The following is a 13,633-nucleotide window of genomic DNA, read 5'->3' on the forward strand; positions in this document are numbered from 1 at the left end:
TTTTCTTTTTATTTTCTGCAAAGAATATGAATTACCTTTTTAAAAAAATTTTAAGCTCTATATATGTATTGTCTAGTTTTTCAAAGTTTTGTAAAAGGAATTCTAGTTGATTTCCGAACTTGCTTTACAGAGACCAGAAGCAAAAGGGATAGAGAAAAGGATGCAAGAGAAGAAAGAGAATATGAGCAAGATCAGAGCTCTTCTAGAGACCACAGAGATGACAGAGAACCTCGAGATGGTCGGGATCGGAGAGATGCCAGAGATGCTAGAGACCGACGGGAACTAAGGGATTCTAGAGACATTCGGGACTCCAGGGAGATGAGAGATTATAGCAGAGATAACAAAGAAAGCCGTGATCCCAGAGATTCTCGGTCTGCTCGTGATACCCATGATTATAGGGACCGTGAAAGTCGAGATACTCATCGAAAGGAGGATACCTATCAAGAAGAATCCCGAAGTTATGGCAGAAACCATTTAAGAGAAGAAAGTTCTCGTACTGAAATAAGGAATGATGCCAGAAATGAGTCTCGAAGTGAAATTAGGAATGACCGGATGGGCAGAAGTAGGGGGAGAGGTCCAGAATTACCTGAAAAGGGTAAGGTTTTTGACTTGTCAGTGAACTGTATCTTGTATGTTTATATAGAAATTATTAAATCTTTTAAGGTTTCTTTTCTAAATATATTCTTTTTTACATTCATTATCATCATTTTGTCAAAGTAATTTTCAATTAATTGAATTTTGACTTTTCCTCTAAGCTCCAAATAGAAATTGTTAAATTCCTAGGAATTAGGAATTTGCTCAAGTAGCAAAAGATAAATGGGTCCTGATTAAGATCCCCTGGTTAAATTATATCTAGTCATGCCTACCCTGTTGATTAGTGTGGGAACACTAAGAAAATTACTATCAGACAAAAATGGTAGAGTCCAAAAGAAATAATTTCTATGAAACAGGTGTATATATGATAAAATGATTATTAAAGTGAGACTAAAAAAAAAATAAATAAAGTGAGACTAAAATGTGGGCTTTCAAAGTTGCTGGTATCAGAAATGACTGAATTCCTCAGTATACATGTGCTTGCTTCAGACCACCTCAGATACTTGCACATCACAATCTTGAGCCATTTTTCTTCTTCCCCTAAAAAGCATTTGCCAACACCTAGTAACTACCTACCAAAATGTATTTGTCTCCAAACTTCTTGGACTGGATTAGTTTTGACCTCCTTTCCCCTCCCCTCTTTTCTCTCCTCCCCCAAAATACTGCTGCAGAATTCTGAACATTGATTCATTCTTTTGGTCTTTTGGTCTGTCTTGGGCAAAATTATAGCTTCACGCTAAGCCAAAGGCCCCTTGCATTCTCTTTCATAGTTGGCTTTTCTTGGCCCTTTGTTTTTTCATATACATTTTTTAAATGAGTTGTTTTTTTAAAAATTTCATGGAAAAACTAGTTTTTTTATTTCAAATGCATTAAATTTATGAATTTCTAACTTTTTTCTATTAACGTCTTATATATGTATTTTATTCTTGGGTACCCAACATTTTTGGTGCTCTTGCCTATGATACTTTTAAAAAGTCTTTCTCTTTTTAATAATACATTCACATGGTTCAAAATTTCAAAAATATGAAAGAGTATATTGTGAAAAGCCTTTATCCCTGACCTCATTAATTTTTTTTTTCTTTTGCCAATTTTGTTTGTATCCTTCCAAGAAATATTCTACACAAGCAGATTTGTATGTCTTCTTGCTATCTCCCTCTGGTTTTACAAACATAATTTTTAAAACTGTACATTACTCTATACCTTACCGTTTTCACTTTAAAAATACTTTGGAGGTCATTCCAAGTCAGCTTGATAAACAAGTAACCCTTTCGGTGCACATTATCTATTGAAGATATGATATACTGTGAAGGTTTTTTTTAAGTTTTTATTTAAATTCCAGTGAGTTAACATACAGTATAATCTTAGTTTCAGTGTATAGTGTAGTGATTCAACATGGCCATGCAACACCTGTTGCTTATCACAAGTGCCCTGCTTAATCCCCATCACCTGTTTAACCCATCTCCCCACTCACCTCCCCTCTGGTAACCATCAGTTTGTTTTCTATAGTTAAGAGTCTGTTTTTTGCTTTGCCTCTCTTTTTTACCTTTACTCATTTGTTTTATTAAATTCCACATATGAGTGAAAAGGTATGTTTCTTTCTCTGACTTCTTTTGCTTCTTAGTGCAATAGTTTCTAGCTCCATCCATGTCATTGCAAATGGCAAGATTTCATTCTTTTTATGGCTGAGTAATATTCCAGTGTGTGTATATATGTGTGTGTGTGTGTGTGTGTGTGTGTATGCCACATCATCTTTACCCATTCATAAGTCAGTGGACACTTGGGCTATTTCCATAATTTGACTTTGGTAAATAGTGCTATTGTAAACACTAGGGTGCATGTATGCCTTTGAATTAGTGTTTTTGTATCCTTTGGGTAAATACCCAGTAGTGCAATTACTGGATTGTAGGGTTCTATTTTTAAATTATTTTTTTAAGATTTTATGTATGTATTCATTAGAGAGAGAGGCAGAGACATAGGCAGAGGGAAAAGCAGGTTCCTCGAGGGGAGCTCAATGCGGGACTCAATCCTGGGATTCTGGGATGCCCTGAGCCGAAAGCAGACACTCAACCACGGAGCCACCCAGGCATCCCTATTTTTAAATTTTTGAGGAACCTTATGTTGTTCTCCAGAGTGGCTGTACTAGTTCGTATTGCCACCACAGCAGTGCAGGAGGGTTCCCCTTACTCCATATGCTTGCCAACACCTGTTTCTTGTGTTGTTGATTTTAGCCATTCTGACAGGCATAAGGTAATACAGCATTGTAGTTTTGATTTATATTTCCTTGATGATGAGTGATGTTGAGCCATCTGGAGGTCTTTGGAGACCGGTATCTGTATCTGTTGGCCGTCTAGATGTCTTTGGAGCAATGTCTGTTCATGTCTTTTACCCATTTTTTAATTGGATTATTCATTTTGCAATCCCTGTCAAAACGCTGTTGGTGTTTGCTAGAACAAATAATCATAAAGTGAATACAGTAGTTCTTTCTTATCTGCAGGGGATGTGTTCCAGGATAATGGCTGGATGCCAGAAAACTGAGATAATACTGAACTCTATATATACTGGGTCTTTTCCTGAACATACACACCTGTGATAAAGTTTAATTTATAAATTAGTAAGAAATTAACAATACCCAGTAATAAAACAATGATAATACACTGCAATGGAAGTTATGTGAACGTGGTCTTTCTCAAATTACCTCATTGTTCTGTACTCACCCTTCCTGTGATGAAGTGAGCTGATAAAATGCCTATGTGATGCGATGAAGCGAGGTGAATGATGTAGGCATTGTAATGTAACGTTAGGCTACCACTGACCTTTGAGGATATGTCAGGAGGAGGATCATCTGCTTCTGGACCCCAGTTGACCGTGGGTAACTGAAATTACAGAAGGTGAAGCCACAGATAGGGGAAACTACTGCAAATCATATATGGATAGATATTTAGGTATTCTAGTCTTTTTTGTTTTTGAACAGTGCTTCAATGAATAACTGCCTATAAGTGTCACTGAATATCTTTTTAAAGTAATTTATTTTCTACCACTTACTCTTGGTGTATGGAAATGATAATTGATATTTGTATATTAATCTTACATTTTTATGTTGCTGTAATTTCATTGGAGATCTAATTAGATTCTCTTAAACATTTATGCCTGGGAACAGATTTGGCTCTTCTGATTATTGTTGAGCATCTGCTGATCTCTTTTAATATAGTGTTGAATATAGTGGTATAAGGGGCTTCTTTGCTCTGTTTCAGATTTTAAAGTGTTACTGTTGGCATTTTACTGTTAAGCATGGTATTTGTAAATTTTTAACATTTTTTTTATTGCATTACAGATGTCCTCTTATTTTCCTAACTTGGGGAACAATTTCTATCATGACCATTTTTTTCTGTATTTTGAGAAGGTCATGGTTGGTCTTTAGCCTCTTTTACTTATGTATTTCTTTAAAATTTAGAACTGGGCAGCCCTGGTGGCTCAGTGGTTTAGCGCCGCCTTTGGCCTGGGGTGTGATCTGGAGACACCAGGGATCGAGTCCCACGTCGGGCTCCCTGCATGGAGCCTGCTTCTCCCTCTGCCTGTGTCTCTGCCTCTCTGTCTCTCTCTGTGTGTCTCTCATAAATAAATAAATAAAATCTTTAATAAAATAAAATTTAGAACTATCCTGGAATTTCTAAGATAAATTGAATTTTTCCATTTTTTAAAGTTCTGGAATAGGTTAAAATTTGATTTTGAAGTAAAGTTTTCAACTGAGATTACATTTAATTAGTGTGATGATGGTAAATACTTAACAGCAAACTCTTCAGAAAAAGTCCTGGCCTTTAACTTTTGCCAATTTTCATGATATAAATACTATTGCCATAGCTGATTTTGAGCTACTAACATGAGAAGACTCACACAATTGACTCTCTGAAGCTAATGTGAACTGGTTCTAGCATGCCACTGCATAGTTCATTTTTTTATGTTCTTATTTGGTTTGGGAATCAAAGTTATACTAGACATACAACATATGTTGGGTAGTGTTCTTTTTTCCTCTGGAACAATTTATATATGATTAGTTATCTATTCTTTGACAATTTAATATTTGTCTATTCTCGTTTTCTGTTTTTCTGATGGTTAGAACTTTTACTACCAATTGAGTTTCTCCTTAAGAGTGATAGACTTAGTTTTTTTTTTTAAGGTTTTATTTATTTATTCATGAGAGAGAGAGAGAGGCAGAGACACAGGCAGAGGGAGAAGCAGGCTCCATGCAGGGAGCCTGAGGTGGGACTCGATCCCAGGACTCCAGGATCACGCCCTGGGCTAAAGGCAGGCGCCAAACTGCTGAGCCACCCAGGGATCCCAGATTTAGATTATTATAATAGTTACAGATTTTTTTTTTCTTAAAGCAGTGTGTAATAACTTACATTTTTCCAGGAAATTTGTTTTCAAATTTTTCATACAAAGATGTTCCAAAATTTCTTTAAAATCTCTGTTATATCTATAACTGCATTCCCTTATTTTTCTTACTCAATCTTGCCAGAGATTTGTTTTGAGTCTTTTCAAACAACTAATCTTTGGTTTACATCCTTTTTTGTCTCTTTTGTTCTAATTTCTACTCAGGTTTTTCTTTGTTATGAAATATGTGGTAATTGAATTAGTGACCATTTTAAACACCTTGTAAGTTCTAATATGATTTCTTCCTTGACTCATGAATTATGTAGAAATAGCTTTATAAATTTCTAATCTAACTTTTTAAAATAAATCCCCTTAATTTTAATTGTTGTCAGAGAAGACTTTGAAGTCAGGTTAGCTGTGGCTCAGAAATTTACAGAAATGTTCTGTTGTGTGCTTTTAATTTTAACTGTTGGATGCAGAGGGCGTCTCAGATCAAATTCGTTATCCATAGTTTCAAATCTATATTTAATTATTTTTTGTCTGCCTTTTCTAACATTACAGAGAAATGAGTTAAATCTTTCACTGTCATAGTGAATTTGTCAATTTCAGGTAACTTGATCAGTTTTTGCTTTAGATATTTTACAACTTTGCTGTTAGGTACACATAGGGCAGATTATTCCTTTTATCACTGTAGAATGTTCCTCTTTATCTCTAATAGTGCTTTTTATCTTAAAGGATCTTTTACTAACATTTCTTTTGGTTAGTATTTAGTAAGTATCTTTTTTCATCCTTTCCTCCTTTTTGTATCTTTTTGTTTTAAATGTGACTCTGAACAGCATAGGTTAGACATGTTACACATATGTTGAATCTTCTTATTGTATCTTCTCTGATTCTTAACTTTCAAATTTTCATCTGTCTCTCTTTTGTTTCCTGGGTCATATCCTCAGACATCTCTCTCTCTTTTTTTTAATTATCTCTTAGCAGCACCTAAGCTGTTACTTACTCATCGTTAGCCTTTTTATGTAGCTCATTTCTAGTTTTTAAAAAATGTCTTAAATTTCTTCTTTGGATCTTTAATTATTAAGATGTTTAAACTATTAAAATGCGTTAATAACAGTATGTAGAATTCTTTTATAATTCTTTGTGGACTCAAAGCCTATTATGTATAGAGTGTGTGTAGCTCTGTGCATTTTTTTAAACCACTTTATCAGGGTATGATTGACATGCAAAAAGCTGCACATACAGCTTGTATACAATTAATGTATACAACTTGATGATCTTGGAGATAAGCATATGCTCATGAATCTATCACTACAATCTGTGCCATAAAGATATCCATCTCCTGCAAGTTTCTTCTTGCTCTGTCTTTTCTATTTTGTGTGTGTGATTAGAATGCTTAATATAACATCTACACTCCTATCAAATTTTTTACTTTCTGATAAAGTATTAACTGTAGGCACTGTGCTGTACTGTAGACCTCTAGGACTTATTCATGTTATACAACTGAAACTTTGTACCCTTTGACAATACCTCTCTCTTTCCTTCTACCTCCAGCCCTTGGCAGATAGCATTCTACTGTTCTAGGAGTTCAACTATTTTAGATTCCACATATAAGTGGTATCATGTAATATTTGTCTTTCTGTATGTGACTTTTCTCATTCAGCACAATACCCTTCAGGTTTCTCTATGTTGTCTCAAATGGCAGGATTTCCTCTTTTTTTTTAAAGGATGAATAATATCCCATTATATGTCTATACCACATTTTCTTTATCCATTTGTCTGTGAGAGGATATTTAGGTTGCTTCCTTTTCTTAGCTATTGTAAACAATGCTGCAGTGAACATGGGCTGTCTCTTCCAGATCCTGATTTCAGTTCCTTTGGATATATACACAGTAGTGGGATTACTTGATCACGTTCTATTTTTCTTTTTTTTTTTTTCTTTTTTTTTTTTTTTTTGAGGAACCTCTGTACTGTTTTCCAGTAGGGGCTCTGTAGCCTTGCATTACCATTACTACAATCAAGATACTCAACTATGTATCATAGGACTCCTGCCCCTTTCTTTATAGCCACACTTAAACCCCCTCTTTTGTCTCCAACCCCTGGTAACCACTAATAGGTGTCCGGGATCTTATAATTGTTATTTCGCAAATGTTACCTAGTTTAGAATCGTGCTGTATGTATCCTGTTGAGATTGGCTTTTTCACTTGCATAATTTCCTTGAGGTTTATCCAAGTTGTTAACATGTATCAATACTTTGTTTTTTATAGAAGACATTTGGGTACTTTCCAGGTTTGGGCTTTTACAAATAAAGCTACTATATAAATGTTCATTTCCCACATTTTTAATGAAAATTTCCAGGTACCACTTAATGTCAACAAAGTACCTTGGTTCTGTACTGGAATGTTTTTGCTATAAATTGTAATCAAAGCAATAATATATATCCATTTTTTTCATTACTTTCATATTTCTGTGAATTAGATATGAACAGATAATTTTCATTTTTTGTTTCATTGAGTTTTGGAGTAACTGAAATGAATCTTTTTGCTTTATGATTCTGTTAAGACTTTTTTTTTTTATCAATAGAAAAAACCGGGACTTAACTTCCCCAAACCCATCATTAGACAACTTGGGTATTCTGAGCCAACGTTTAATATTCTTTTCAACGATGATTACCATACTTTGAAACACCAAAACAAAAACAAAAAATACCAAAACAACCCAAAACACCTTCTTTATCTGTATGTTTTTTGGGAAGAAAGATTGTGACTGATGAAACTTGTTTAATAAAGTGTATGTGTTTAAACATTTGTGTGAATATCCTTTGTTTAGGAAGTCGAGGCACAAGAGGTTCTCAAATTGATAGTCACAGTAGTAGTAGCAACTATCATGACAGCTGGGAAACTCGAAGTAGCTATCCTGAAAGAGACAGATACCCTGAAAGAGACAACAGAGACCAAGCAAGGGATTCTTCCTTTGAGAGAAGACATGGAGAGAGAGATCGTCGTGACAACAGAGAGAGAGGTTTGTCAAATGGCTTATTACTAAATAATGGCCGGCAGTGATTGGGAGAATTTTTTTAAAAAACCATTATCAATTTACTTTTTAATACATCTTTTAAGACTTTCGCTTGTTGACACATTTGAAACTATTATATATACTCATATAATCTTCCTTATTTACTTATTTTAAGGGACAGTATGTAAATAACTAGCTGTGAGAGTACCAGTTTGGCAACAGCATGGGTACTGGGGTGTAGAAAGTATTTGCGTACTGCAAGAACCTAGGTGCCCTACTTTATGTCCTTTGTCTTAACAAAGTAGCATACAACCCTTTAAAGAATGTAGATGTTTGGGTACCCATTCTGGGCATTTCTAATTCAGGAGATACTTTCTCACCGAAGTATGCTGGCCACTCAGTCACTAGCTGTGATAATAAACAGAGTTGTATACAGGCTGTCAGAAGAACAGAGAAAAATTGATGATGGTAGGGCTGCGGGTTGTTTGAAGAAACATTTTATGCATGTTCCTTCTTGAGAATTTACAATACTTGCATTAGCTGATTTTGTATTCTTGTATGTCTTAAGCTAAACATTTTTGGTTACTGTATTAGATTCTACTCTATTAGATTTACTCTCTTAAATCAGTTTTAAAGCAAAATTACTAGAAGTCCTTTTAGAAGTACTTTCTTTAACAAGCATTTATTGTCTATATGTATTAGGGCCTTTAAGCCCTTTAAGTCTTACTAACTTTGGTTATTAAAGTAAAGTTTGCTGTAATGCTGAGATTAATATAGTACAAAACTTGATTGAGTAGGGAATTGAATAATGATGCTTCGTAGTGGGCTGAATCACAAAGGCAATGGTGTATGTTGATATGGACAATAAAGAAAGAACAAAGTCACTAAGACATCATGTATTTTGGGATTATAGGTCAGATTTGGTTGAATTGAGTTTGTTAGGCTAAGCCTTATGCATTTGAGGTTAAAGGATGTGCATGATTTCCTTAGTTACAGATGAGGCTAGAGTTTATATGTTGTGTTGATATCTGAAATTATATCTTTCCTAACTCTTGATTCACCTCTCCTTAATCTAACACTATGTCCTCATAACACTGTGCTTTTTTAATATCTCTTCTCTCCCCTTCCCCCTTAGTTGGATATCCTAGCTCAGGTTTATTTCACCTTATTCCTGAATTCAGTAGTAACATTTGGTTTTAATCTTATATTTAGTTCTCAACCATACATGTATGAAGTTTCCAAGGAACTTTGATAGTTGTTTTATATATATTCCCTGACTTAATATTGTAAAAGATAATAAGATACTGTAAAAGATATTAACTCAGGAAATATATATAAAATAAATAAAATCTTTTTATCTTTATAATATCCCCGTGAGTGTAGGTGTGATAAGAGAATTCACATTTTATAACTTTGGAGATTTGGGGTAGGAAAAGGATAGTGATTTTTCCACTATTACAGAGAAACTAAGTTCCAGAACTGGAATTCAAATTCAGATCTTCTGACTGCAAGTTCTTTCCTCTTTCTGTTTTACTTTTCTAGAATTACTTCAATAAATATCAGTTGTATGATTGAAATAGAACTATATTTTTGAGGTTACTGTATTTATTGAGTACTCATGCACTTTGCTAGGTTCTCAAAGTACGGTAGTTCTTGTGCTTATAGAATTTAATGAGAGGGAAGATACTTCTCCTTCCCCCCCAAAAAGAGAAATGACTATTGAGTGCAATCAAGGACACAAAGAAGGTGTCCAGATAGAATAAAGGATAAGAGAGGGACCTACTTCAGACGACTGTATGAAAAATTTAAGGAGTTGACATTTATGCAGAAACATAAATGTAAGAGAAGCTAGCACCCTGAAGATTAAAAAACATTCCATGCAGAGGGAAGAGAGTGTGCCAATTCTCTGAGATAGGAAATAGCTTAATTATGTCCTTGAGTTTGAAAGAAGACCAGTGTGGCCAGAGTATGGTGAGCAATATGAAGATTGATAGAGGTTGAGGATAGAGATGTACCCAGGCACCTTGTTCTGTGCTCAGGAATCTCAGTATTCCCTTTAGTTCTTTACAGGCTGATTAGGATACACAGAGACAATTGGAGTGTGATGAATACTACTACTGTATGAAGTTCTGTGAGATGACCGACGAGCAAACAGAGTTCCAAGGAGATCAGGAAAGCTTCCTAATGAGTTTGCTAAAGGGAACAGTGGAAGATACATTTTGCAAGGAGAGGGTATAGCATGTGCAGACACACAGGCCTAAAAGAAACATAGGCTTTGGAGTAGTAATAAATTATGGTGTTGGGAGTAGAGGTATGCCATAACTGGTAGACAAGGAAAGAAGTGGGGAAAAAGGATTGGTGAGAGACTGTAGGTCGGGTTCTAAATAGCCTAATAAATCAGGCCCAAATTTTTTATTCAGTTACCTTTTCACTGCCCACAAGACAACTGCTTTTAAGCAGTTGGAAAAAATAAAGTTTTCATGATGAAAGTATAAGTGAGTGTGGGGAAGGACTGAAGACAAGGACACCAACCAGTTAGACTTGACGTCATAGATATTTAAGAAGAGGTGATCAGAGTTTGTAAATGAGATTTCCAGTTTTCTTGAATGGGTATGCCATTCATTAAGATAAGGAAATACATGAAAGAAATACATTTTTGAGGAATGTGTTCTGGGGAAAAGATAGGCAAAATAGTTTAGACACATTAAAGTGACGTTTTCATATCCTCTCCATTTCCTCTTAAATAAGAGACACTGTCTTTTTGGTTGGGGGAAAAGAGAATTTTTATTTGTCAAAGAGTGAAATAGCTTATTCTCTGACCTTGATATAACTGGAAATTTCAACTATGAATTACTGCAAGTTGCAGTATTGAATATTAGGTTGTTTTGTGATCACCGTGACATTGGTATGACCCCTAAACCAGGAATTAAACAGTCTAGTACCATAAGTAGAGTAGCATTTGGGGAATCAAAAGTGATTAGTAGAACCATTTTAAGTTTAAGTTGGTTTCAGCAAAAGTAAAGAAGGGTTTAAGAGAATTGACTTCTAGTTCTGATGTCCTAACAAATCTGCCATCTCTGTAACTTTGGCCAGTCAACCCCTGGACCATAATTTCTGTGTTTTTAAGAAGAAAAGGGCTGGACAAGATTTTGTTTCGTTTTAGCTTTAAAAGATTATGAACTTTCATATTGATCTGTAACCTCTAAAGAGTTAATATACATGTAGTTCTTGTCTTTCTCATCTGTGATAAGATAGGAAATTCAGCCTACTATATTGAACTCTTTCCTTGAAATACCCTAAAGTTATTCTGCTTAATAAGTTGATTTTAGATATTCAACTTGAAAACCTGTTGACCGTACTGTAGTATGACCTCTATGACTAACCCATCAACGTTACTACTTAATACGAAAATAGAAATGCTACAGTAGCCTAGATCCTACCACAGTGAACTACATTCAAAATTGGCTAGCTCTGTGGAAGAGTTAATGCCATTTTCATATACTTTTTTTTGGTCCCAGATTAATTTCCTGCTCAACGGGGCATTTGGGCAGCATGTATTCATTTTCTCTGTGTTTATATGATTCATGTATTGAAAAAAAAAAAGATTTATATAAAATGTGATGAAATTATCAGTTAACATTTTTAAGAAAACAGCTCTTCATCTGAGTGATCAGTTATACAATTAAATGAAACTTTTAATTTATCATAAATATATATCACTGAGACAATTTACATTTGATTACTTCAAGATTGCTAAGCATCAGTACCCTAAATATTCTAGTTTGATAAATTAATATGCAGCAACAATTATTGACAGATGTTTTGTTCTACTATATTTTCCTCACATAATAGCTGCACTTTGATGTGTATATATTTTGGCCTGAAATTAGAGGTGTGACTTACGAGGGAAATTTTTTTTTTCCTTCAGCTCCTATGTTCTACACCTCCTGCTGCCCCTATCCTTTGCCACCAGTGTTCTCAGGTCCTGCTGGGGGGACAGAGAAGATCAGAGGTGAAGGGTAGAGATGGCAGAAAGTGGGGTTGGAGCAGTGGGCTGGAGGTAGGGTAGGGAGCATGCAGAGAAAGCTCAAAGGTGGATCAGTGGGAGGCGGGAGGGGGGTTGTTGATGGGGAGCAGAAAACATGCTAGTTAGAGGGCAAATAAAACTTAACCTTTAAGAAAAAAATGTATAAACATCTAGGGGTGATTATTTGGATGGTTAACTTAAAAGTAAATATAGCACCTGATTTATATTTGCTGCCAGTGTGACCCTATACACAGATAAAATTTAAGATTTGCCATATTGTCTTACCAATAGGTTATCTGTCAAATTAATCACTGACAAAACTTGATTTTCATTGTAGATCAAAGACCAAGCTCACCAATTCGACATCAGGGGAGGAATGACGAGCTTGAGCGTGATGAAAGAAGAGAGGAACGAAGAGTAGACAGAGTGGAGGATAGAAGAGATGAAAGGGCTAGAGAAAGAGACCGGGAGCGCGAGCGAGACAGAGAGCGGGAGAGAGAGAGGGAGCGTGAGCGGGATCGGGAGAGAGAAAAGGAGAGAGAACTGGAAAGAGAGCGTGCTAGAGAGCGAGAGAGAGAAAGAGAAAGAGAAAAAGAGAGGGACCGTGAGAGAGAGCGAGATCGGGACCATGATCGAGAGAGGGAGAGAGAGAGGGAGCGAGATAGGGAAAAAGAGCGGGAGCGAGAAAGAGAAGAACGGGAGCGGGAGCGGGAGAGGGAGCGGGAGCGGGAGCGGGAGAGGGAACGAGAGAGAGCCAGAGAAAGGGATAAAGAACGAGAGCGACAGAGGGATTGGGAAGACAAAGACAAAGGGCGAGATGACCGCCGAGAAAAGCGGGAAGATACCAGAGAAGACCGCAATCCCAGGGATGGACATGATGAGAGAAAGTCAAAGTAAGAATGAGATTCAGTTGTTTAAAGTTACATGTCAGTAAAGAGTTCAAGAAGTTTCATTTAATGCTTTTTAGTGTGCTCCTAATAATGTACTGTTAATTCTTTTGCCTCTCTACATTTTCCTATATTTTATTATATATATTTGATGTTTCATCTAAGAAGAAAAATACACTCCTGTTCTGTTTCAATAGCCATGGATATAATTAATCATTCGTGTAGTTAACACGAATGCCATTTTTGATGTCATATTGTCTTATTCAACTTTTATAGACTTATTAGTAAGGAATCCAACTAAAAGTGATAGAATCAAGAAACTTACATCTCATCATATCCACCTTATCACTAGTTAATGGAGTTGACCAGTCACCAAGGAGTATTTTCCTAATAATCTTTCATGCCTTTTGTGTACTTAAAACTCTGGAGTCACTACTCCCAGTGACGGAAGCATTCAGTGTTTTAGAACTGAAGAAAGTCCTGCAGTCACTTCATGGCTAGAAGAAGAGAGATAGGAGTTGTCTTCTCTAAGCAGTGGAGTTATAGTAGGTTATTGGGATCAAAAGATGTGTCATTATTTCAAATATCTGAGAGCAATTTCTCCTTTCTTTTTTCCCTTTCTCTCTCTTTTTTAATCAAAAAGGATTTATTTGCTCAGGCGTCAGGGAAGTCCATGGTTAGTGTTCATTTGTTCTCATGGGACTGTTTTCAGGCTTTCAAACAAAGCATCAGGAATGCT

The 13,633-nt window shown here is 35.6% G+C and overlaps 1 protein-coding gene across 4 annotated transcripts in view; it reads left to right on the forward strand.

The window, feature by feature from the left end:
- ZC3H13 (zinc finger CCCH-type containing 13) overlaps positions 1-13,633 on the forward strand; it is a 92,315-nt gene that overhangs the window by 56,082 nt on the left and 22,600 nt on the right. For 2 of the 4 annotated variants that reach the window (XM_055335906.1, XM_055335907.1), the window contains exons 10-13: positions 131-595; positions 7,795-7,986; positions 11,909-11,992; positions 12,345-12,900. In XM_055335906.1, the coding sequence (XP_055191881.1) occupies positions 131-595; positions 7,795-7,986; positions 11,909-11,992; positions 12,345-12,900 (1,297 nt within the window). The remainder of the gene's footprint in view (positions 1-130; positions 596-7,794; positions 7,987-11,908; positions 11,993-12,344; positions 12,901-13,633) is intronic. The other 2 variants (XM_055335908.1, XM_055335909.1) reach the window with 1 other exon arrangement.

The sequence above is a fragment of the Nyctereutes procyonoides genome, unplaced genomic scaffold (genome assembly GCF_905146905.1).
Source record: "Nyctereutes procyonoides isolate TBG_1078 unplaced genomic scaffold, NYPRO_anot_genome, whole genome shotgun sequence".
In the NCBI taxonomy this organism is placed as follows: Eukaryota; Metazoa; Chordata; class Mammalia; order Carnivora; family Canidae; genus Nyctereutes; species Nyctereutes procyonoides.